This window comes from Drosophila eugracilis, unplaced genomic scaffold (genome assembly GCF_018153835.1).
Source record: "Drosophila eugracilis isolate 14026-0451.02 unplaced genomic scaffold, ASM1815383v1 contig_81, whole genome shotgun sequence".
In the NCBI taxonomy this organism is placed as follows: Eukaryota; Metazoa; Arthropoda; class Insecta; order Diptera; family Drosophilidae; genus Drosophila; species Drosophila eugracilis.
The window spans coordinates 89,054-114,915 of NW_024573712.1; the positions used below are offsets into that span (position 1 = coordinate 89,054).

A 25,862-nucleotide genomic window follows, 5' to 3' on the forward strand; every position below is an offset into this window, starting at 1 on the left:
ATCGATATTGTGATTTCTACTATCGAATATAATCTTTGCTCATTTCTGGAATTTTAATTTTTTCATTTGTCTTTACACAAACTTGCGCCTTCTTTGGATGGTATTTTTTAGAAACGGAATACAGAAATGTAATAATTTTTTTATAAAAAGTTCAAATTAAATTTCACGCAAATACGTTTTGGGGACAGGTTCAGACGAAAATGTGACCCTATCCCCCAAAATACCTAAAAGATGTGTAAGGATCAACCAAAGACTCCAACCACCATAAGATACAGCCCTGGTCCTAAGTTTTATATATTGTAACTGATTTTTAAAATTCTTTTAAGAATTTCTAAAAATAACCTATTTTAGCTAAAAATGCTATACTTTCTGTATGTTTAAAATCGGTCTTTAATGCGTAGTACACTTTAAGTTAAATGTATTGATATTATTATCAAAACCCAAAAAATTAAGCGCTGATGCGTCATCATTTTCGGGGCTTATTTGCCTTTAGGATAAACAAATTCGAGTAATGATTCACCATTTTCTTTGGATTAAGTTATGCTGCTTAAACTAAAATAATATGCATTTTCTGCTGACCAATGCTCACATGACTAATTTTAATCCAAGCGTAAACTGCACTGATAAGACAGATATGTTAATATTTTAAGAAAACATTAAACATGACAGATGCTGCGTAAATTGATGATGAAAATGTTTTTGAATGAACTGAGAAATCTGTAGGAGACTATTATGTAACATTCTCGTATGTTTTATAGTGCACCCATCCAAGACCGAAGTACATATTTATGTCCGCCGTATTGATGAGATTAGATTAATCACTAAATCCGGCCAAGTTAGGTAAGATGTTGGCTGCCAATGCTAAAAAAGAATTTAATTTCTATAATCTAATATATTTTTATGACGTTCCACTCATGGCCGTATAAATTTGGCCGCTTATCGCTGCACAAGGGGTTTTCGAGGGAAAGGAGCAGCGGCTTATCAATCAAAACTCAAAGTCAGCGGCGCACGATTCGCTGATTGGTCGTTTTGATAGAAAAACTTAAAAACGGAATTGACCTGAAACGATATCGATACTAAAATGTACTTGAATTAATTCATTAATGAATACCATAAAGGGACCAAAGTTCGAGAGTCCCCCGGAAGATAATGCCACCGCAACCGGATAAACGCTAGACTGATAAAAGCATAATCCCAGTTGGTCTGGAATTCGCTTCATTTGCGTTTACCTTAACCACTTTGCACTTTTTGAGTACTTACAGTTCATGGCCCTTCAAATGAATTCAATTCACCGCCTGACTTTCGGTTTTTGCCTACTAATTACCCTCGTCCCGCTTTATCTATTCGGCAATGTTACGATTTCATAATTTCTGGAGACAATTTCGAAATGCCCGGTTCTTTGTATTTGGGCCATTAGTAAGCAGAAAGCCGGTAACCTGCTGATGAGCAAACAGAAGCCCCTGACTACCTCTTAACCCTGTGAATGAGCTCCATTCACATTTTTTGAGTTTATCTCTTTGGTAGTGGAAAAAGCCAAAGGCCCACACATCAATTGAAATAGCCACAGCACGAGGGCAAACAAACACACTCACACATTAGTTATCCAACTCTTGATATTGTTCGGGAACAAGAAATATACATGTAGTTTCTTTTTCTCTGGAAAAAGTCCCAAAAAAGAAAGAGAACCGCCGCAGCAAACACTCCCAAAAACTCAAGTCGAAACAAAAACGGAGGCAAAGTCAACAACAACACCAGCGACTATAGTTGTTGTTCGGCATTGCGTATACGACGGAGTGTTCTCGAGCCATTTTGATAGAGCAGAGAAGAGCGATCGAATACATAAGATGCCGGCAGTACTCTCTCGTTCTCGCTCCCTCTCTCTCTTATCATAGGTACTCCTGAAGTTGGTGGCTTCTTGACCGATCAGATCGTATTAGTTCGGATTAGATCCAGGCGATTTCATTCAGAACGCACTCCGTGTAACCAGAAAACCTAACAACAACTTACAAACACACGAACAGGTCAAGCACACAGATACTCACGTACACAAGCAGAACGTGTTGCTGCCGTGCCCGTTGGTGTTGCTGCTGTGTTCGTGTTGCTGCTGGTGGTGCTGCTGCCGTGCTGCCTTGCTGCTTTCTGCTGCGCGGTTTATACTGCCAACACATTCTGATTTCCCTTAGTTATCTTTAGTCCGTCGCGTCGTTCGCATCGTTCATGAGGCATTTGCGATCTGGCGTCCTCAGCGGAAACCGCAACTGAGTGTTTCGAAAACGAACAACAGGAATAAAACAGAATAAAGTAAAGCAAATAACGCACACAACTCGTACCGAATCGAAACGAAACGAAACGTATTCCCGAAACGCGAAGAAAGCAACAGCAATAGCAACATCGGCGCAGGAACGAACTATAGCCGCGCGCACTTTTTTATATGCTCCGCATGTATATATATAAATATATATATATGTATATATACATGCTACTCTGTTCCGATCCGATCCGTTCTGCCCCGACTATATAAACATATGTACAATCAGATACTGATAAATATATGCTAGAAGTATTTTTAAGCGTGTTGTTTCGCTTCACGGCGATCCCGCTTCCTCGTTGCCGTTGCCGTTGACTTTTAACTTTCGCTTTTACTGTGTCGGCGTACGCGTTCGATTGCTTTCGCTTTCTCACACCAGACACACCATCAAATTCTTTGCAGCGCGCCAAAAATAAGATCAGAAGTTGCCACCAATATAACAGCGAATAGCCAACTGCAACACGCCGCATCATCATCAACGCAACGCCAGCAACATCTTTCGACAACGCGACACCGACACCGACAACATATAAATATATAGGTAAGCCAACTCCCAGAACCCAAAGTTCTCACTCCTCTAAACTTGGCTCAAAACGGGTTTTGGCCAAAAACACACGACCACGACCAACGACCAACGACCACGATGAAACGCAACACAACGCAACGAAAAGCAACGCAGCGACATGCGGCAAAAGTGCTTGGCGGCGGGTTGAAAAAATTAACCATGTTACCACTTGGTTGTTTGTTGGCCAAAAAGGGAAAAACCTGGGAATGGTCTAAAGCCTCAGGCATCGATACCAGGAACAAGGCACTGGCAAACGGCTTTCGAGTCGCAATTTGCAGCCGTCTTTGTTGCTTTGTTTTCCCTCCCTGAACTTGAACAAAGAACGAAATCAGCTTACGTTAGATCGATACTAACTAAGCCTATGTTGTTGCCCCCTCCACCAAGCACAAATATCAATCAGTTGGTAGACAGAAAACGTGATCTTAAGTTATGATGGATAGGCTACTAATTCGTTTTCAAAATACTTCATTAGATGTGTTTATCTGTTGAGTTTTTTGACTTCGTTTCGGTATTGAAACTCCAAATTGATCTTAGATCCATAAAAACTATTTTTAAAAAACAAGTTTAAGTTTATTAGACATTTTATAAACTTGATAACTTTATATTAATTGGTTTTCAAATCTGTGATCAAAGTTAAATATTTCTGGAAAACCAATAGAAACCAGAAGAAAACTTCGATCTCTGGAAGTTTTTCCATTAATATAATAATAAAAAATTTCGATTTCTAAATGGTGAACCATTTTTGTATATTACATTTGATAGTCTAATCAATATAAAGCACAGCAAATCCATTTGAAATGCATATAAAGACAGTTTAGTGCAGGGTATCTGTCCGATACCAAACTATCTACTTGCACCTGCTGCCTATGCAAATGCAGATACATTTTACCCACTCTTGCCATCATTAGCCGCATATTAATTATGGCCAGCAATTTCGCATGCAAATCGACCAGGCAGCTTGGCTTTATCTTTTATTAATCCGGGCTGATCCGTTCCGATCTGACACGCCTTTCGCCGTATGGTGAGTCAGCATCGACTTTTTTTTGGCATTTGCCCAAGGCTCTCTTTTGGAGTTTGCGCGTGGCTTTTGTTGAGTTTTATCTTACAACCGGTTGCCGGTAAAAAACAAACAAAACAAGCCGCAAGCCAAGTGTTAATGGCAGATCCCACAGCTGTCGAGCGGTCACAGAAATCGAAATTAGCAATCAGAAATCCGAAAACCGAAATCCCCAAGCTGAAACAGAAACCAAAATCAGACATCCATATTCATATCAATGGGCCGTGACGCGTGTTGGAAGCATTAGAACTGCAAGATGCCAATGACCCAATTTCCCCCACTCCACCATTAATTGCCCTGCCTTGGCAATTAATCAATCTGAATTCGAAACTGAATCATAGTAAGTAACCGAGAGACTGGCATGCTTTTGGAACTACTTTTCGATAATTTTCGGTTAATTAGCAGCTTAGAAAAAAAAGCATTAAAAAAATGGAAATTCACATTAGACAGCCAGCAAACATGTTTTCTGCATTCACAATACCCCCAGTCATTGCCAAAATAAATGGGGTTTTTTCTCAACATTGGGCCAAAGAATTCTTGCTACTTGGGTTTCTCATTCTTCGGCATGGTCGAGTGCGCTTGCGTGTGGACGGTGCAGACGGTGGTTTGGAAAATCCAAACCCCAGTATCGAAATGCTCGAATCTCGAATGCTTGAAGTCTCAAACTGTGGAAATTTTCCCTTAACACGGATCGATAATCAGCCTGTAAATATTTACAGCAGATTAAGCCAATTTTAGACTGCAGTTGCAGTTTGTTTGTTTCCTTGATTTGCTTATCAGATCAGCGTTGAAAACAAAAACACCAACAGCAACAGCATTTTGGCGCCAATGTCGGGGTCGAAATGGTTCGTATGGAAACGGATCGGATTGGAATGGGGCAGGGAATCGTATCAGTTTTGCTAAGCAGCTTGGATTCGGGGTCGAGTTGGACGACATTTGAAAAAATGAAGCTCGAAACGGAGAGATGGGATGTGGAAACTGTGGGGCTGCGTCATGAGACAATGACATCTGTAGAATCGGGAAATGACTGACGCAGCCACGTGCAGATAACCGAATAAATAAACATTTAAATAGCCCAGAAGCTAACACACAAATCACGACTTCTGTCGATTCTACTCCCAAATACTCTCGATTTTCAATTAGAAATAATTGCGCTACTTGCACTTATTTTCCATGATTTGAACATGTTAATTGATTATGAATCCATGCTCTACTTCCGACATAAAAGAGGACCCCGGAGAGCAGAGACCCCGGCGACCATTGATCGCTCCACTAATTGTCGCGGCCTTTGTTCATGCCGATGATAATGGTCTGTGGTCTCTGGTCTCTGGTCTCTGGTCAACACTAGCCACTGGACAACAGAGGAAAAGCCAGCTGATAGTGCCCCGCATAAGATTACTAATTGTGTCAGATGCTTGCTCCAAAAAGATACTTCCTTCAAAGCACTACCATATCGTGCTTTTTGGATTACTCAGTAATACTGCGCCTTGGGTGAAAGGCCGAGCGATGAACTTGAGGTGGCAGCTGCCCTCGAGTGTTTGCCATTCCCATCCGGAATGGGGTCAACTTGAAGTAGCGACACGAGTGTGGAGAGTCGTGAGGAGTACCAACAGCCTCTACGAAGAAAACCATCCAAAGATCCAATCCCACGGATCCGGTGACAAACATTTTTCCGGATATATTTTTGGATATTTTCGTCTTTCTTTCCGGGGCGCGCTGTTAAACTCATTGTTCCAACTGTTTTTTCCATTTTTTTGGGATTTCGTATTTTCTTTGGAATTTTTTGATTATTTTAATCTTTTAAAAACTTGTTTTATGTGGAATATTGTCGTTTAAAAGTTTATCAAAATAAGAAGTATATAAAATCTCAGTTTTTTACGAAATAAATATAAATTTAATCGATTTAATCGTTTAATTTACTCTAAAACCTTAAGTTCAACCTAGAAGTTAGCTGCAATCTACCAGTACTTAATAAATATATATTAAATAGTCATTTAACTTAACATTATACTAATGAATAATCAAGCTACATAATCTCGGAAATAAAATACATGTGAGTCATTAGGGTAAATTTTAAACCAAGAAAATGAGTGATGTTTCTTTACTATAGAAGTTATTTCGCTGATATTACAAGAATTCTTTATTATTCTCAGGCTTAAGATTCTTTCTTGGCTTCCAGAAATTCCAATAAATCCATTTCCTTAAATCAAGGAAATATATATCGATTAATAATTACTCAGTACTTAAAAAGTTGACTCAAAGATTTCCAAGTTTTCTTATAACTGATTGGAAATTCCACAAACATAACTTCAACTGAAGTTACTTCTACACTAGAAACCAAAGCCTATAGAGCATCCTTTAGACGGTGTTGCCCAGGCCAAGATCTTCGTTTTCCCTGCAACCACTCCGCCAGACTCGCCTTCTAGGGCTCTCGCTCCATTTTGGGGCCGGCTTAGCTAATTAATATTTTGAGCATAAAGTCGTTTAACGATTGCTTCACTTGTACCTACAAATTGCGGCGCTGAGATACGACGGCTCTTGGAACCTGTCCGAGATACCGATACCGTACCGATGGAACGGACTATCTAAATGGGTCCGCACGCACAGAATTGAAAGGGAATGGGGTAGGAAGGGTGGAGCAGGGAAGGACGCCGGGACGAAGACTAAGAACCGGACGCCCACAGTTGCATGTTATAAATAACAGAGCCATGTACTACATGCGACATATGTGTGCAATACTGAGGGAGACGGTCGCAGATAGAGATACAAATACTTGTAGATACATGTGCACGTTTAAGGAAAACCGGCGGCAGGAAAATGTCTTCAGAAGTCGCCGTCTGTGTCTGCGTTTTCGTCTGGTCGGGTCGGTTTCCCCTCTCTTCGAATCGCCCCTCTTAAATGTCCGTCGATTTCTGGCCATATGTGTTTACCTATAACATTTATTAATTCAATCGACGGGCATCAATTTAAGCGCTGTCAACGCTCACAATTGGCACTGACAAGTGTTTGCGACCTCCGCCCCCTCCTTGTTGCCTCTGGCAAAAAAAATGAATGATGGTTTGGGGGCGGGAGTCGTGGGCTGTTTGCTCGCAGCGGGATTAGCTTACAATAAGCGGGAGGAGGTCGGATTCGGAGGCCACGGAGGCCGCAGGAGCCGCCTTGTCACATTATCCGCCGCTTGTGGGGCCAAACCCACCAGGAAACAAACAAAACAGATAGTTGGATAGTTGGATTTCCTGAACGCAAACATGGGATACTCTTAAGTAATATATAATATTGGCAATAGAGAAGAAAAAATACATTTAGAACTATATATCTTCCAATATCTTTGTATCTTCTATCGAAAACCTTTAAGCCCACAACACAGAGAGGACATACAACTTAAAAAAGAAGAAATACACTTTCATTTTATTAACCTAACTATTTTTAAGAATTTAATCCGTTGACAAACAATCGAAGATAGTCAATAAGCCCCAAAACCAGCTATCCAAGAACCTATCTGGGTGCGTCCTCTAGCCAATTTGTAGCCCTAAGATGTCTTCGCTTTCGATATTGTGGCAACAATATGGGATCGGGGCAACAAGTAAATGCTAATGTCTATTTATACTTCTGCTGTTGGCTGTTGCTGTTGCAAGTCAGTTACGCGGAGGCACTTGACGGGTTTCCTTCGATGGGTACTCGATGCCCGGTCCGGTTGTTCTCGGTTCTTGATTCTCAATTCTGGGCTCTTGGCTGTGGTCCCTGCTTTTGGGTTCCACTACCTCTTCCCTCGTGGTCATTTGGGCATGAAAATGAAAACAAAATCTGAAATACGAGCGCGAGTCGAAAAGGGGTCTCCCCGATTGGGTGTGTATGGAGTGTGTGTCCGTGTGTGTGTGGCGAGTATTATGTTATTGTGTTTGGATTGGCTCGAGGATGGTTGTCGCAACACTTTCGATTGCACAATAAACAATAACCCCAGCCAGACCCTTGCGCTATCGGGGCGCTTGGTCTTTATGGGATCCCATAAATTCGCATGGTCAATGATATAGCCGAAATTCCAGTCATAAAGGAAATGAAATTATCAAGCTGGGCCCTGTCACGTGGTGGTGCTGGTTGAAGGTACTAAGTACTAGGTGTTGCTATGTACGAATCCCCGTATCTGGTGGCCATTAGCCGTATACTATCCGGTTAAGCCGTTGCCGGGCCACGAAAATCCGACGTGATAAGGCTAAAATCTGGCAAAATAATCAATTAATTTATGGAATGCAGGAGCAAAGGCTGGGATAATAGGAGCCAGCGATTATCAGCCAGTTATCCGGCTATATCTCTTACTAATGATGAAATCTCAGGCACCCGTAAATCCCTGCAATTTCCACTCTGATATGGTTATCATTTTAGATAATCTAGGCATATTTACTAAGATATTTGTTAGGGGATCTGTTTTGGTTTAGTTACAAAATATCCCAACTCATCTCGTCTAATGAGCCTATCTCGGGTAAGCTTCTTCTTGTCCATGTAAGCTCTACAGCAGTCATGAGTTTCTGTTTCTACCGGATGATTGCCCCTCGGCAGATCAGATTAGATAAAGGCACCAAAGCTAGAGCCAAGGCCAAGAGTTTGTTAGCCGAAAGATGTGGACAAACAAGAAAAGCAATTTAAAAAGAAAAAAGGCAAAATCCACAGCACAATTTGTTCTCGTGTGCCTGGCATATTGAATTTTCTGAGTATTGTCGAGTCAGAAGACTGTTCCTTCGCCAAATGGAAGAACCATTACGTATACTCGTACATAATTGCAAATTCCATTTGGTATTTGTGCTTGGCCAAGACAGCCGTTGACGCACTCCTGTCCCTGGCATTGGCCAGGCCTGACGTTTGACAATCCACCCACCCACTGAACACTAAACACCACCTGCCACACCATCCCACCCACCCCGTCATCCCGAACGATCACCAATCACCGCCCCCCCTGTCAGCGCCATCTGCCGATTGACGTCGTTATGATAAACAGCGAAAAGCCTTTCACACCACGCACCTTTTGCAGATATCCCACAGATAAATATGTATAGCCGGGGGCAAATTGTTAGTTCTTATTTGAATACTTATTCTTAATTATATATTTGCTAAATCTGTTTATCATGCAATAATTACCCAACTCTTTACAGTTTTTATTTATTAAAAGGGGTAAGGTAAAAATAACACTTATATAGACTCTGGAGGTGAAATGTTTAATTAGGAAATCCTCAGTTTGTTGAGATTTTACAATGTTTCAAACATAAGCGAACATTATATGAAATTTTCCTCATTGTATGACCCACATTGTGCCTGTAGAGGTACAGGTAAATGTTCAATTCTCTGGCTATCGGGGCACGTGACATTCAAAAATAGACTTATCCATGCAAAATAGAGGGAGTCATTGGGGGCGTATACGCAATGTGAAGGCCACACGGTTTTTAGGTAAACACTTGCGTAACAAAAGATGTGATCTCTCTGGGTGCGTCCGTACTAATTCATTATTTTCTCAATCTTTTTAGGAAATGGCCACGCAACAGACCAAGTCGCAGGACGAGCTGGCATCCAATAACCTGCTATCCAAACAGCCGGACAACATTAAGGAGGAGAATGAGAACGAGGAGGAAATCGATGAGGCAGCAGTGGTGGTACCGCCGGACAGTGGCTGGGCCTGGGTGGTAATGGTAGCCTCCTTCCTCTGCTGCACGGTGATCGACGGCATTGTCTTTTGCTCACCACAAATCCAGGATCAGCTAATGGCGGAATTCGGTGTGAGCAAAGCCTATGTGGCGTTTGTTTCATCTTTGCTCAGTGGATGCTACCTGATGGCAGGACCATTTGTAAGTGCCATGGCCAATCGGTTTGGCTTCCGTCCGGTCACGATTACGGGCGCGATATTCGCAGCCATCTGCTTTGGACTCTCCTATTTCGCACCCAGTGTTGAGTTCTTGTTCCTTGTCTATGGCGTTCTTGGAGGTATCGGATTCTGCATGGTCTACATCCCAGCTGTTGTGATCATTGGTTTCTACTTCGAGAAGTGGCGTGCTCTGGCCACTGGAGTGGCGATGTGCGGTTCCGGAGTGGGAACATTTGTGTTCGCACCACTAACCAAACTATTGCTGAACAGCGGTTGGAGGACAACGCTGGCCGTCCAGGGACTCATCGTGCTTTCATGCGCCCTCTTTGGCTTGACCTTCAGACCCATTCAACCGATTACGCTGTCGGTGACCAACGAGGAGGGAGATGAGAAGGAAAAAAGCAAGCTCAATGGCCATGGCAATACGGTGGCGCCCACACCCCAGCTGCACCAGGCGGCCTTCACCAAGCCCCTTCCAGAAGGTCGTTTCGCCTACTCGATGCCCAACTCCGCCCACAACACCTACATGGGTGCTTCCCAGCGTAACCATTATCCCACTGCACAGGAGATCTTCAAGGGCATGAACCTGGAGCGTCGTCCTTCGGGCACCGCTCAGGGCAGCAAGGGCACCGAACTAAAGCAGCTTAGGAAGTCGCAGCCCACCACACCTAACGGAGATCCACAACAACTGACCTTCAATCTCCACAAAGAACTGACCACCGTGGGTGAGAACGAAGAGGAAGCCGAGAACGATAACCTGTTGGAGACCGAGGCCAAGCCAGTGACCATCCAGGCCCGCCGGCACACAGTATCAGGACGCAGACCCCAAGACCTTGCCAAGCGAGCGGCTGCTGCTGGCAATGAGGCTCATCATGGACAGGTGCACTCCTCATCCAGACCCATGTACCGTGACGATATCTTCTTCTCCGGATCCCTTACCAGGATTCCCCAATACCAATCGCAAACTTCCCTGGCCTACCACATGTCCGTTACCCGTCTGCCCACCAAGCAGGACATGCTGGAGGATCGACAGAAGGGATGCCGCATCTGCCCAGAAGCAGTACGTCGTACCCTATCTACCATGCTGGACACCACGTTGCTCAAGTCGCCGGCCTTTATGTGCCTGGCCTTCAGCGGTTTCCTGACTATGATGGGTTTCTTCGTGCCCTTTAGCTTCCTTGAACCTCGCGCCGTGAGTGAAGGAATGGATGGAAAAGCGGCCCTGGCGGTGATTTCCGGCATTGGTGTTGTAAATACCATCGCTAGGATCGTGTGCGGATCAATCAGCTCATTCCCTGCCGTCAAGCCTCTCTGGCTAAACAACTTCGCCCTAACCGCCGGCGGCATCGCTACTATTTTCAGTGGCGTAGTCGTGAACGCTACAACCCAGTGGGCCTTCGCTGTGTTCTTCGGTATTTGCATTGCCTGCTTCTCGGCCCTGCGATCCCTGATCGCGGTGGAGCTGATTGGACTTGAGAAGCTGACCAACGCCTACGGATTCCTGATGCTGTTCCAGGGCTTGGCAGCCACCTTCGGCAGTCCCATTGCTGGTGAGTAATCCTTAGTCACCAAACCCCAAACGAATGACGATTGATAATTTATTATTTAAACATTTTTCAGGTGCCCTCTATGTGATGACTGGAAGCTATAATATGGCCTTCTACTTCGCTGGCGGGCTGATCCTGATCTCGGCCTTCCTGTGCTATCCACTCACTTGGGTAGCCAGGTGGGAGCAGAAACGCAACGAGAAGCTGAGCCCCTTGCCCGCAGCTTAAGAAGCGTTGGAGATCAGAGCGAAAGAATACCTGCCGGAAAGCCTGAACGCCGTGTCATCGCAGCCACAACTATCTTCGATGGCACCTTTCGGTTTTGGCAACACTAATTGCCAATCACTCGATGTTCATGTCGATGGAGCTCTAGATTTCGGAGGAAAGCGAGTGCGGAAGCGTGTTCCGAGTACTTAATACGTTAAGATAAGACTAATCGTAATGTTGTGCCTTCAGCGATATCGAGTGCCTATCACACACACACCTTACCCCAAATCACACGCATAACAGCAGAGTGGAGCGAGTGTAAATTATGTTTCTATAAGCTTTAGTGGAGGAGCCCAGATGTGGACTAGAATTTAGCAGTTAGGCTAAGCGAAGGATCGGAGAGGAGAAGAAGAACCGAACACATTATTAATATTATTATGATAGCCCGTAAGCAGCTGAGCACATGGTTATGGCTGGGCCACAAGTCGACTGCCAAGTTAAGAATCGTTTGTTGAGTTATGTATTTAACATGATAGGGAACGAGCATTTGTTTACCTTCTAAGAGATATGGTACTGCACCGCCATCACGGACTTGTTACATAGCTAGCTAGATATACTTTTATCAATCAATCAATCAATTAAAGACGCGGACTGGCAAACGGGCGGGGTTAATGCACCCGCCGCCGATCGTGGGATTAGCCGAACGTGGACGAATCAAATAAACAATCAGCCACATGATGAGGCATCTGGTGTACAAGTGCTGTGCTCTTATGCAAACAGATTTATATATTACACGATACAAATACAAAAAGCAAACAAAAACACACACACGAACCGCTACATACTCAGCACGTTGAGTGCGTTTCGCGTTATCGTTTATCAACTACAATTGCATTAAAACAGGATTGAATGATTTATATTACATTTAAATTAATGAGTTTACATTGCATTGCATGCGACATAAGGTTACACTTCATAAACAATAAAGACGATTTCAATAATACGAACTAACGATCTATTAGTTTATTACTTTCGGAGCACAAAGTAAGCTTAACTAAGGGGCTCAAGCGTGGTACTATGAACAAACATTTGAAATGTGGGCTTAAACTATCCAATTAAATAAGTAACGCCTCAGGTGTTGTGTCTTTGGTCATGGCACACTACTATTTCTCCTGATTCAATGAATTGATGAACTCCTCCAGCTTCTCTTGTATCTGTCGCACTTTGACTGATAAATTGAGAGCAATTAAATTGGCGCCAAATTCAATTAACTGGTTAACTTACTTAGTTCCTCAGCAAGCAGCACACGCTTGCCTGTCAGCAGGTATCCCTTCTTTTCCTCATCGTCACTGAACTCGTCCAGCACAGCCTTGATCTCCTTATCCAGCCGCCGCGCCTCCCGATTGATCACCTGCTGCCTCAGTGCGTTGCCCGTTATTTTGATCACCTGCTGGATGCGCCAGAAGAGCACGACATCGCTGCAGGAGATCTGAGGAGAATTAAATAAAAGGCATTAAATAAATTGGTTCAAGTAAGGGAAAAATCTTCCGGCTCACCTCACACTCGGCTCCCTGCTGTGTGTAAAGGTAGTAAGCCTTGCGGCAATCCTTTGCCCTCTGTAACGCCTGCTGCAGGAAGTGTCTGAATGTGGGCGATAATGTTTGTCAATGATAAACCTAAAAGGTTTTGAACAAGACAACTCACTTTCTGTAGACTGGGAACCACGTTTGCCTTATATAATCTGTGTCCACATCCACATTATCCCGCTGAAGATTCTTGCGCACCGTCGTCAGTTCATCATGAGTCAGGGTGGGCAAATGTTTCTGCAATCACAATCGTAGTTAATGTTATCTTTATTAATTTTACCAATACAGAACATAATAGTTATGAGAACATTAAAATAAATCGACTTTAGCTGGGACTAGTGCCATAAATTTATCTTTGACTATTTAAAAACCTATCAATTAAGAAATGGCTTTCAATTATGATATAGTTAATTGGTGATAAAATGTTAAATAATTATTTTCAATGTTATTGTCGTGAGAATAAGTTTTAAGTTCAAATCAATTACCGATGGTTCTCTAACCTATCCCGAAAGGGATAGCATCACAAAAAATTCTAAACTTACCGTATCGTTTTTGAGTATTTTGTCCAGCTCGTTCTTTACGCTTCGCCTCTTCTGCTGATCCTGCGTCAGGTACTGCCAGTGAGTGAAGCGTCGCAGCTGGCCAGGACCAAACATTTGTCCTAGCGTCTCCTCCGTTTGCACAAGCTTGGCATTCACGGAAGTCTCCAGGAACTTTACCGCCGAGTCCCACTCCTGCTTATCATGTACAAAGCGATCCTCTAGCGTATTCAGCTGGATCACACGAAGCATATCGATGGCTTTGTCCTCCCAACTGTGTCGCCGAATGGCTTCGTCTACCACCGCAGCCTTCAGCTGATCGAAGATGCCGTCATGATCCTGCGTCTTCTTCGAGCGCTCCATCAGAGAGATAAACTCCATTTGCAGCGCCTCCCAGCCAGCCTCCACCGATTTGGCAGGCAGTGCCTGCTCCGCCCACTGACGCAGCTTGATGTCCACCATCGTATTGAAAGAATCTATAAAGAGCACAATCATTGTATGAAATTAGTTTGGATATTATATTAAGGTATACAAATACTGGGGAATGGTAAACAAAGCCACAAAACACTCAGATGCCTAACTCGATAACTGCAATTTGGATTCAATTAGACATTGATTTGGCTGAATTCATTCAGCAAATTAACGGATCTGTCATAAAATGCAAAATAAACACCCGTTGAGCGGGCCAAACGTGTTTGTCGGCGATAAATCCCTAATACCGCATACATTTTTGTATTGCTCACATTAACCAAAATCTGGTTTCGTTACAGGTGATCGTAAATCTCCACTTATAACACTTTCCGGCACATGACTGCTACGCAGAACCTGTGACGATCCCGGCTTAGTCACTCTATTTTCAGGGCAAAGGCAAACGGTGTTAATGGAGTCGAAATTGTCTGCCGGGGAGTACACATTAAATTTACACTCATGATTCAATTGGGTGCTGCAGGAGTCTCAAACCGGTTTAGAAATCTTTAACGCATGTGATTCCCTTGCACGGGAATTGGGACCCAAATGCGGGCCATGATAAATGCAAAATTAAACAAAATATTTTAACGACGCGACATTTACAGAGACACGTGAAGTTCGAGGCAGGTGCTTTTCCTCCAAAAACAACACACAATGGCGGAGCACAAGGCGGGAGATTGAATGGACGTGCCCCCATCGATGACGTCGGCGAAGTCTGTTTACAACCTACAACTTAGCACTACAAAATATTACTTTGAGAACCTGACTGAGCGGCGGGCAGGTAGATGGTTTCAAATACATAGTTAGAAAGCTTCTCCCAGAGCTTGGTGTTGAGAGCGTCGTCCCACTTTTTAGCTGAGATTTGAGAGAGAGTCACCACCTCATCCAGTATCTCGCCCTTGGCCTTGTCAAACAGCTCGTCTCGTCCAGACTCACGCAATCTAAAGCAAATAATTATCAGATAATAAAAATCATCTCAGGGGGATTCACAAACCTGGGAAAGTTGTTCTTCCATTCGGTTTCCAGATTGAATCTGGTCGCCTTAAATGCATCTGCCTGCTGCTCAATAGTTTCCCTCACCATCTTCCAGAAACGATCTGACACCGCCAAGCTTAGATTCCGGCTGGTTACTTGATGAGGCATGATAACGCCACGACGACTAAGTATGGAGAGAGGTGAACTTTGGCAATTACACCATCACATCCTCTCTATACTCACTGGAAAAGCTTTGAGTTCTTGAAAAAGTCCTCCTCATATTGCCGGATGGCATCAATGCTATCATCTTTCCGTCCACGACCGGTCACAACGGCATAATAGCCCAGAGCCTTCATTGGAAAGAGTTTGCCCGAAAGGATTTTTCTTATCCTATCTGGATCGGCTAGTTCCTCAGCTAAATCCACCTTTGTCAGTACAAAAATGGTGCGTCGACCCAAGGGATCGCACTGCATGACCAAATCAGTGACATTACTACGCTCGGCATCAACAGACCCATCCTGAATGCAGAGAATAATGGCGTTCGGGTTGCTCATATAATGCTTGGTCATCTGGTGAATCGAATCTTTGGTATCCGAAGCCATGTCCACAGTCATTGTCTAAAATAAAATTTAACATCTAACATTTGAAGTTTATCCAGTGAAGTATTATTGGTTACCGAAATAATGCCTGGCAGATCGACTAAAACCATTCTCTGCAGTCCGGGACCCTTGACTGTCATAGCAATGACTTCATTGCTCACAGTTTTACCACCTCGCACTGAGGCCTTCATGCGATACTCCACATCCCGGCGTAGATCTTGTAGATCAGACTCCTTGGTCAGATCGTATTCCCGATCGGAGTCACGGAACTGAGCCACATGGTACGGGCCTTCGGCCAAAGTGACTTTAACTGGGGCTCTCGTCATCATCTCGCCACTGCCGCGGGGAAAGATGCGAGCCTTAGCAATGGATTCCAGCACAGAGGTCTTGCCACTGCTTTGATCTCCCACTACTACAACACGCGGAAGATGATCGGCCATCGTGTAGCCCGTGTCGTAGCCTGAAAGCTCATCCAGAACCTCCGAGTACATGTCAATCAGAGATTTTTTGATCTTCTTTGCAGTGGTCTTTTTGTTCGTCTTGAGGATAAGGTATTGCTGGCGCAGCTCACGATTCTCCTTCTCCATCTTTTCTAGCTCCTTTTGATATTTGATCTGCACGTTCATGATCTCCGTCTGCAGCGTCTCCACCTGGCTCTGAAGTTTCTCTGCAGAGGTACAGATATTAGTTTTAGTTTCAAATTAGATTGCAAACCCAAGCTTAAACCATACCATACTTCTTTCGACTTTCGTCGGAAGTAATGCCCAGAGCGGCCACCGTAGTCTTTGCCTTCAGATCATCTTTGGCTGCAACAGATGTTAAGAATAAGTCTCGATTGCGGTGGTCAGGGTTCTCTCACTTTAAATTGGCCCAACGTTGGGAGACTGTGTTTTAGAGTAACCTACTTTCGACAATCTGAACTCCTTGATAGTCGGCCGCCTCGATGGCATCATCCAGACGACTGTCAAACCAGCTGCGCCATTCCGACAGCTTATCCTCGCCCAGCTGCTTGAGCTTTGGATCTACAAGCAAACGCCCCAATAACATCAGTATCATTCAGTGCAAAAAACCAATCAAAACGAAGAGTTCAATGCGATTCTATCCAAGGTATATGACCATTTAAAGTGAGAGATAAAGCTAGGGAGGCGCAGCAAGGACACTCACCGACATCGATGGCGTTCTTCACCAGGGAGCCCACCTCGATAAGATTCCGCGAGAACTGGCTCCATCGTTCGCCCTGCGGCATAGCATCCTCCAACCACTTAAAATCCGGTAATCCATCCTTCCAGTCCTCGTATTTCTGAAAAAACAATTCACGTCTCTTAAGTTTTCAACAAGTTATATAACTTGCGAAACTCACTTTGCTCAGGGACACGCCCCCACCAATGGCGCCGCCTAGGACTATGTATCGCAGTTTAAGGGCTCCCCGCAGGATGCGCACCACTAGCATTCCATAACCACGCGACGGCGGAGGCATTTGCCAACCCCTTGCCGGGTTGCCGGCAAGAAGGAACTCCTCGTGGCGTTGATGGTTTCCATTGGAGTTTGAACTCCCATTGCCCTGGGGACGTCGTTGGTGGCTGGTGATGCTGCAGAGCGTGGAATGATTACAGCAGGCTACCTTGGTGGAGTAGACAACAGCTTTTCTCGCGGTGCGCCTATGGGCAAAACACATTGAAATAAGAGATGTGCCGATGACGAAATCGTTAGGAAAAACAGACAAGTAAACCTTTGACCATTGCCGTTGCAGGCGCGGATTCTTACCGGTAAGTGTTCTGATAGATGCGCAACATGATTGCTGGTCAGGATTACAATTTCCACTCAGTTTACTTTGTTTATTTTCGGGAATTAATCAATTTTCCTGCCGCAAAATCTCATCTTTTTACGAGTCCGTGGCTGTGTGACCAGATTTCAAATACTTTCTGCACTATTGCAAAAGGTAATAGTTGTACCTAGTGTAGGTACGATTTAAAAGAGGGATTAACAAAGTGATTTTCGTCCTCTTTTCTTTAATCAAATTTTATATAAGTAATACAAATCATCTCAGGAAAGAAACATTTTCTTTCACTCTAGCAGGTATAAAAAAAATCTACTGGTGGGAATCTTTGCTGAGGTTGGTGTGTACACACTGCATAGGACCGGCTAAATTCAAATCCAATTTCCAAAAAAAGCTCATGCGTCGGAATTTATAAAAGGAACTCACTCAAAAAACAGATTTCCCTCCCAAATCATTAATATTTGGAACCTAGTTCAGAAACTACTCACAGTTTAGTCCAATGTCATATGGGCATTAATGTATTTTCACTAAATATTGCATTGAGTGATTAGACTTACAATTATACATAAATTAATATATTTAGAATAATTTAAGCGTAATGACGACAGACAAAACAATTACGCTACCTCTAAATTTAAATATTCTCGCGCGCTTTTCCTATATACGGGGGATAACGTTGACGTTTATACGTTTTAATTAATACATGCATATTCTCTACGTAGTTCTCTTAACTGAAGTTTTTTTAATATTTAGAATGCACTTGCAATGAAGTAACTGTGTCTATTAAGAGAAGTTCATCATGGGAAAGTATTTTCCCAACCGTCGGATTTTCTTCATGGTGACAAAGCATTTAGAGCCGGTAACGTGTATTGCTTTGGTAAGGCTTTTATCCTCCAAAATCAAGTCGATCTGCTCGATTGAGTTTAGATTATAAATATCTTTTGGTGTTTCGTTGGACTTCTTGCTGTTGGCTTTCTGGCTGCTAATGTGGATGATGCTCTGGGTGTGATTGTTATTTTTGTAGTTGTGATTGAATTTCCTACTAAGATTTGTATTATTATTAAAATATTGCTCTTGTTGAAGCGTAGCTTTGGCTGCATTCAAAGTATTCATGATTTGGTCCGTGGCATCTGTAGCGTCTACCTCCTCATCATACTCTTCCTTGGTTTCGGCAACGGAGAATGTGCTAGTGTTCAGGCTAAGAAGAGAGTATCTCTGATCGATATGTTGGGTGGACGAAGACGACGAGGATGCTGCTTCGCTCTCGGCATAGCAGCGATGCCGCATCTCGTACTCCTGAGCCTCAGTTATGCGGTCCAGCGACTGACTCTCTCGAATGCGTCGCCTCCTGTTCGTGGAGTTTCCTGTTGTAGCTGTGCTGACCTCTGCCTGCTGCTTATCAGCGTGGGAATGCTTATCAACATGATCCTTGTGCTGTTTCCGGCTTTTTTGTGTGTGAGATTTGCGATTTTCATCGGATTTATTATTTGGCTAAAATGAGTTTGGTGAATTATATAGTTTTAACTACTAAATTATGTCATTTTAAAAAACCTTACCTCTTTATACTGCGATTGTCCTTCTTTTTTGCCACTTACGGAGCCGCTTTTAGAGATAAAATTTGCCGTACCACTGGCCGAGCCGGGAGGCGGATATAGCTGATCCTGTGAGTCGCTCGAGTCGTCGTGCGAGTCCCGACGATGCATGCGAAACCGCACTGGAGTGTCGCCTACAAACTTGTTGATCTTTTTCTTATTTCGCGTCTTGGTGTCATCGTCTGATGCCTCTGAACTGCTGCAGGAAGGTGTTCGAATCTTGTTCAGCTTTGTGCGTCGGTGCGTGAGTACCGGATTCTTGCTGCTGCTAGGTAGAGGTTTTAGTTTGCCAATTTCCAGTTCCTTGAGACCACTGAGTGTGTCCTCATCTATCTTGGCACATTTTTCCATCTGTTTGAGCTTTTGGGCCAGCGTTGCATCCACCGAGACGACAATCTTTGTGCGTGAATGGCTTGGCACTCCGCTATTGGCTATATGGTCTCCTCGTATTTGATTTCCGGGCTCAGAGCTGGAACGCTCATGCATTGATTTACTGAATATGGAATCTGAGATTGCCTCGCGCCGCGACGACGTAACCTTTAATTCATTGCCTATGTCCGAGCATTCTGTGGCAGACTCCTCTTCGTCCTCCTCGCGCACGATGCTGCACTTACTACTGCGCTTGTCCTATCAAAGTAATTTGTATAATTAGATTTACTGCGATTTAAATAAATACTTAATTAACTTACCGGCTTGCCACCGTCGTTCGCGAACTGAGCTGCAGGAGTCACATTAATGCTGATGGGTACTCCTCCTTTCGAGGCTTCGGTTGGACTTGGTTTCTCAGGCACGGGTTTGCGACTTGCATCTCCCACTCTTATGAATGTATATAAAGGTTAAGGCTGACATTATTTGGGCAATCTGAACTCACTTTATGCTGGGATCATTGAGAAGCCTTTGCTTTTGGGCCTGTTCCTCTCGACGCCGTCGCAGACGTAATTCCGCCAGCAGAAAATATGTTGCTGTTATGTGATTGTACTTATTCTTGTCTAGAGCTCTGTAATGACGTCACTGTAGGTCAGCCAGAAATATTTGGTTTTATTTGTGTTCTACTCACTGCAATATCTCTTCCTTGGACGCAATGTTTCCGTTTATCATTTTCTGTATGATAAAGGCGTGATCCTCTTCGCCCAGCTGTTCGCGGCTGACTAAAGGCAGAAAGTGCTCCGTGGCGGATGTGGTAGAATCGGGCTCGTCGATTGGCTTTAGCCAGGCAGAGGAGGCAATCTCTTCGACAGTGGCTCGTTTTTTTGGATCCCTCACCAGCATAGAGGCAATAAGGTCTCGACAATCTGTAGACACGTGTGAGGGCACCGTGTACTTGCAGTCCATGATCATGGTCAGAGTTTCTGAGTCATTTGCCTTTTCAAATGGCGCTTGACCGCAGACCAACATGTACAGAATGACTCCCAGGGACCAAATGTCTGGGGAGATAAGACAGAATGGTTAATGTAGGTTTAAAGAAAATTCTTGAAGCTGACATACCGACTGCAGGCGCATCGTATGAGTCACCCAGCAGAATCTCTGGTGCCGAATAGGCCAAGCTGCCACAAAAGGTTTCTAGCTTCTGACCCGGCAAGAACTTATTGCTAAACCCGAAGTCCGTGAGCTTGACCAGGCCCAACTTTTCGAAAAACACTACATTCTCGGGCTTGAGGTCCCTGTAAACGCGAAGCAAAGGTTACGTAAATCAGTGATCGACACAATACGGCGTATTATCAGTTTGAGCGGGCTCTCACCTGTGTACCACGTGCAGCTGATGACAGTACGTGATAGCACGTAGGATTTGGCGGAAATATTTGCGGGCCAGCTCCTCGCTAAGTCCAGAGTCGTGCTTCATTATGTAATCGTACAGATCCCCGCCGTCACCCAGCTCCAAAACCAAGTACAGTTTAGTCTGGGTGTCAATAACCTCGTACAGTCGCACGACATTTGGGTGCTGCACCAGTTTCATGCATCTGAGAAGGATTGGGAGAGCACGGATTTATTTAAATGGTTTCAGCTTACATTTCTATAGTCACTCACCGCACTTCCTGGAACAGATGCGCCTTGGAGACCTCATCCAACTTGGTCTTGTCCACCACTTTGACCGCTACCTTGGCGCCGGTGAATACGTGTCGGGCTAATTTGACCACGGCAAAGTGACCGGATCCTAAGGTCTCTTCCAGGTCGTAAAGCCCAGCGATCTTACCATCGCTTACCCCGCCAACGGGCTGCGTCTCCAGCGTCATTATGGCTCCTTGGCAATCTTCCAACGGCCTGCGTGTTAGGCACAACTATCAGCGATTAGCTAAAACTATAATTATAGAGGTCTATCATTTCGGGCACGGGATGTTCGCCGTTTAAGTGCTTCTTTATGAACGGGGTTTGATGTAATACATATGTGGTAGATTGAAAGGCAGGGGAGCTTTCTTTTACACTGAGGCAAGTGTACACTTCTTGTCCTGCTCTCAATTAATGATTCATTCGGATGTGTCCTTTTTATTTTCGGTGCCGAGAAGGAACATTGCAAAGGCAGGGCTGTTACACAAGGGGATGCGGAAAGGCAGGGCCGTTTTACCTTTTACAGCGGAGGGGAAGTTAAATTCTCCGCCAGCAGATGCAGAAAAAACTACGATGCGCGACCCATTCCGGGATGGGGGCAACTAAACCTGGGCTCTCACTGGCCGCTCGAACTTCTCGCACTAAACTCTTGGCCCTTATCACTCATGAAAACGCTTAGTTACACTTTTTGTATACACATTTTCGACTATTTTCTGCGTTTTTTCTGAAATTATAATTAGTGTGACCAACGGCTTATTTGTAGAGATGGAACGTAGCGTTTTCATAAATCAGACATTTCGTATTGGAAAATTTACATTCGAATATATTAAGTTGTTTAAGATTAAAATTGACAGACTAGTCGAAAAATAATCATTGAATTTTTTCAAGAGTAAACTGGGCCTTTAAAAGCGTTGATGCTTTGATTGGAAAACAATCCGGAGACTTCGTGGTATTTTGCTTGGTCACACCTCCATTGAATACCAAAAATACCGATTAAAATCGCAAACGCCTTTTCTTCGGTTGTTCCAATCAAAATTCTCTATTAAAATATCAAAAAACATAACATAGGCAGCCAGTGAGCTATAATGAGTTTAAGTCCCAACCGAAATCAGTACAATCCACATGTAGACCACCTCAATCACACCGTAGACTGCGACCAGTGCCACAAGGTTAGCTGATGGGGGCAAGATCCGCTCCAGGCGAACTATCCCTTTCGTTGGCTTTGTTTTGGACTCTATTACATGACTTTCGATTTTCTTCCGTACAGCTGGCGAACGGCTACGCCATGAGCGACCCAAGGAGCAGCCGATGTCACGATAAGCTCTTCAGCGGTTCTCTCAATTCACTGGCCAGGCGGGATTCGGGCGGTAGTGGAAATGTTGAAAAGGACAAGGCCAGAGGCTCGGGCACAGGACTTGTCGGTCTGCAGAACCTTGCCAACACATGCTACATGAACTCGGCTCTGCAGGCTCTAAGCAACCTGCCACCGATGACGCACTACTTCATCAACTGCAGTGACTTGGTGGAGTACATAGCAGAGCAGAGTGCCCGCCGCTGCAAGCCCGGCGGTCTGGCCAAGAGCTACCGTCGTCTGATGCAGGACATCTGGCAGGAGGTCGACGATCCCAAAGGTTCTGTCCTTTATCTTCTTAACTGGAATATGTATTCATGTATAAGATTTTGCAGAGAATATTGCTCCGCGTGGAATTCTGTACGGTATTCGTACGGTGCACCCAATGTTCCGCGGCTATCAGCAACACGACACTCAGGAGTTCCTGCGCTGTTTCATGGATCAACTACATGAGGAGTTGACAGAACAGGTCTCCTTCCTGCCACAGACGCTGAACCAGGCTCAGTCCCAGTCGCAGTTAAATCAACAGCAACAGGCCAACGAAACAGACGACGACAACGAGGATGAGACGGCCCCGACATCTATGACTCCTGCGGCTTCCGAGAGCGAGTACGATACCTGTGAAAGCAGCATGTCCGAGCGGTCTGCTGAAGTGTTGCTGAAGACCGAATATTTCGTGACACCTTGCCGAACAAACAGTTCTAACAACGCCCTGCCGGAAGGTCATACAGGGCACTTGCAGCAATCACAGTTACAGCACCAGCAAAAAAGTGCATCGTCTAACGAAGCCCAGAAGCCGGTAGAGGCGTCTCGATCAATTATCAGTGACGTATTCGACGGCAAGCTCCTGTCCTCCGTGCAGTGCTTGACCTGTGATCGCGTATCTACGCGCGAGGAAACATTCCAGGACCTTTCGCTGCCTATTCCTAATCGCGATTTCCTTACCGTTCTCCACCAGGCGCACAGCTTGAGTGTGCAGAGCCTTAATGCCGCCGAAACATCCGCTAGGACCAACGAGGGCTGGCTGGCTTGGATGTGGAACATGCTCCGCTCATGGATCTACGGACCCTCTGTAACGCTCTATGACTGCATGGCAAGTTTCTTTAGTGCAGACGAGTTGAAAGGAGATAACATGTACAGGTGAGAGCTCACTTTAAGATATTAAAGATATAGAATCTTTAGTGATTACTTTGTTTTAGCTGCGAGCGCTGTAATAAACTCCGAACGGGTATAAAGTACTCCCGTGTCCTCACTTTGCCCGAGGTTCTGTGCATCCATCTGAAGCGCTTTCGGCACGATCTGTCTTACAGCTCAAAGATCTCCTCGGACGTTTACTTTCCGCTGGAGGGTTTCGACATGCGGCCATACATCCACAAAGACTGCAAGAGCGAGGTGCCTATTTACAACCTGTCGTCCGTGATTTGTCACCATGGAACGGTGGGTGGTGGCCATTATACATGCTATGCACGTAATGCGATCAACGGAAAATGGTACGAGTTCGATGATCAATTTGTGTCAGAGGTTTCTCCGGAACTGGTTCAGAGCTGCCAAGCGTATGTTCTGTTTTACCAGAAGCATAACCCCCAAATGAAGATAGTAAGGGATCAGGCAATGACTTTGTCTACTACACATCCCCTATGTGACTCGGATATTCAATTTTATATAACGCGAGAATGGCTCTCAAGGCTTGCCACCTTCTCGGAACCTGGACCGATAAATAACCAGGATATGCTCTGCCCCCACGGTGGTATTCTACATTCCAAGGCGGACATAATCAGTCAGATTGCAGTGCCTATCTCGCAGCCGCTGTGGGACTATCTCTATCAGACTTTTGGCGGCGGACCAGCGGTGAACATAATCTTTGAGTGCGAGATCTGTAAGCGGGCGGCAGAAACGTTATCCCGTCGTCAATATTACGAGCTTATGGAGTTTACCAAGTACAATGGCCTACAGAGCGAGTTCGACTCGACAGCCATTTATGCGATCGCAATGCCCTGGTTGCGATCTTGGCAGCAGTTTTCGCGCGGGAAAACTCACAAAGACCCAGGACCGATTGCCAACGAAGGCATCTCTGCTTCCACTGAAAATGGTTCGCTTAATGGAACTGCCACTGTAAGCTGTGTGAGATTGGGCTCTGATTACGCCCAATTAAATGCCCGCCTTTGGCGATTCCTGCATAACATCTACGGTGGTGGTCCAGAAATTATGCTGCGGCAGGCTCTTTCCGATGACGATGAAGCCGAGGAAATTGAAATCATCGATCAGGACGATGAGTGCGACGATGATGAGGATCAGGAGGAAGACGAAGATGAGGTGATTGCGACAGCCAACTATCAGCACAATCATTCCGACACCGAAAGCAATTTGGGCCGCCGTACAACTCCGAGCCCAAGTCTCAGTCCCAGTCCAAGCCTAACGGCCAAGCGTCAACCGATGGAGGCGGAGTCGGATCTACGGCCAAATAGTCCAAAGTCCAAGCGCAGCAGGTCCAAATTGAAGGTGTCCGCTCTGCGTTTAAATATGCGGAAGAGAGGCAAACGAAACCGCAGTGCATTTAAACAGCATGCCGAGATGTTTGGAGCCAAAGGTTGTTAATGGGCACTTAAACCCATTATTAAATGGTCTTTGTAAATTTATTTATACTTTGACATCTCTTATTGTTTTTTGCAGGAAACTACAATGCCCACACCAATGTCGATCCACTAGTTACCGAGCAGCGGGATAAAGAAAAGGACCGAACTGATGCATTTCCGAGCGAATATAGCTTACCGATTTCTATACCATTCCAAAGCGATAATTTCCAGGTGAACGGTGTTCACGAAAAGTCGCGTGACAAGAACAAACCGCGTCACAGCTCCAGGACCGGCAGCACCGGTACCACTAAGGGGAACGTCACGCTCCAAAAGTTCGTGACCCTGCGCGAGGCCAATGGGCCGAGTGACGAGACTGATATTTGATCGACGGCACCAGAGGAGCGAGAAGAAGTAGGAGATAGTGCCCTTGGCCAGAGACGCCAAACGCCGCTGCCTAAGCGCAGGCCGAAATCCAAGTTTACGCGTAAGCGAAAGCGTCAGTAATTTTATACCTCAGTGTTTTGTTGGGGTGGAGGCTATATAAGTTATGTAAAAACTGTATTTATAAATTAATCGTATTACCCGGCGCCTTACCAGTTATGTTTTACCAGCTCCTGGCCAAGGGTGATTTTGTATATAGTATGGAGTGCTTTAATTGGTGTAACAATAGCAAATAAATCGTAGAAATCTTGGTCAAACTGCGGGTTCTGTGAATCTAGGCTTTCAGCATAGCCCAGACAACAAGAAAATAAAGAAAATCAATCCTTCGTTTTATTTCATTACGGTTAGGGTGGCACGCCGCACAGCATTGGTCCACTCAAGAGCGA

The 25,862-nt window shown here is 44.7% G+C and overlaps 4 protein-coding genes across 8 annotated transcripts; 2 read left to right on the forward strand and 2 right to left on the reverse strand.

Moving 5' to 3' along the window:
• The first annotated feature begins 2,128 nt into the window (after positions 1-2,128).
• LOC108106592 (monocarboxylate transporter 3) lies at positions 2,129-12,539 on the forward strand. Its single transcript, XM_017213778.2, has 4 exons — positions 2,129-2,301; positions 2,711-2,849; positions 9,444-11,328; positions 11,399-12,539. The coding sequence occupies exons 3-4, from the start codon at positions 9,447-9,449 to the stop codon at positions 11,551-11,553; spliced, it is 2,037 nt and encodes a 678-aa protein (XP_017069267.1). The 5' UTR covers positions 2,129-2,301; positions 2,711-2,849; positions 9,444-9,446; the 3' UTR covers positions 11,554-12,539.
• Positions 12,534-17,592, reverse strand: LOC108106591 (dynamin-like 120 kDa protein, mitochondrial). Of its 4 annotated transcripts, none has more exons than XM_017213775.1 (14): positions 17,464-17,592; positions 17,060-17,357; positions 16,864-16,999; positions 16,605-16,721; positions 16,431-16,505; positions 15,777-16,366; positions 15,344-15,717; positions 15,120-15,284; positions 14,888-15,066; positions 13,661-14,133; positions 13,237-13,355; positions 13,089-13,173; positions 12,817-13,021; positions 12,534-12,760 (listed from the first exon to the last, which is right to left on the reverse strand). In XM_017213775.1, the coding sequence occupies exons 1-14, from the start codon at positions 17,490-17,492 to the stop codon at positions 12,696-12,698; spliced, it is 2,910 nt and encodes a 969-aa protein (XP_017069264.1). In that variant the 5' UTR covers positions 17,493-17,592; the 3' UTR covers positions 12,534-12,695. The 4 variants fall into 4 exon arrangements, with proteins under 4 accessions (XP_017069264.1, XP_017069263.1, XP_017069266.1 ...); XM_017213774.1 differs by having other exon boundaries at positions 14,879-15,066; XM_017213777.1 differs by lacking the exon at positions 16,605-16,721.
• Positions 17,593-17,971: 379 nt separating this feature from the next.
• Positions 17,972-21,853, reverse strand: LOC108106744 (SNF-related serine/threonine-protein kinase). Of its 2 annotated transcripts, none has more exons than XM_017213982.2 (9): positions 21,629-21,853; positions 21,094-21,327; positions 20,808-21,026; positions 20,554-20,729; positions 20,126-20,492; positions 19,940-20,065; positions 19,758-19,884; positions 19,033-19,695; positions 17,972-18,967 (listed from the first exon to the last, which is right to left on the reverse strand). In XM_017213982.2, exons 2-9 carry the CDS (start codon positions 21,297-21,299, stop codon positions 18,260-18,262), a joined length of 2,592 nt encoding a protein of 863 aa, XP_017069471.1. In that variant the 5' UTR covers positions 21,300-21,327; positions 21,629-21,853; the 3' UTR covers positions 17,972-18,259. The 2 variants fall into 2 exon arrangements, with proteins under 2 accessions (XP_017069471.1, XP_017069470.1); XM_017213981.2 differs by having other exon boundaries at positions 21,094-21,364.
• A 263-nt stretch (positions 21,854-22,116) lies between these two features.
• LOC108106510 (ubiquitin carboxyl-terminal hydrolase 20) lies at positions 22,117-25,797 on the forward strand. Its single transcript, XM_017213604.2, has 5 exons — positions 22,117-22,280; positions 22,379-22,742; positions 22,798-23,602; positions 23,662-25,049; positions 25,133-25,797. The coding sequence occupies exons 1-5, from the start codon at positions 22,197-22,199 to the stop codon at positions 25,417-25,419; spliced, it is 2,928 nt and encodes a 975-aa protein (XP_017069093.1). The 5' UTR covers positions 22,117-22,196; the 3' UTR covers positions 25,420-25,797.
• The last annotated feature ends 65 nt before the right edge of the window (positions 25,798-25,862 follow it).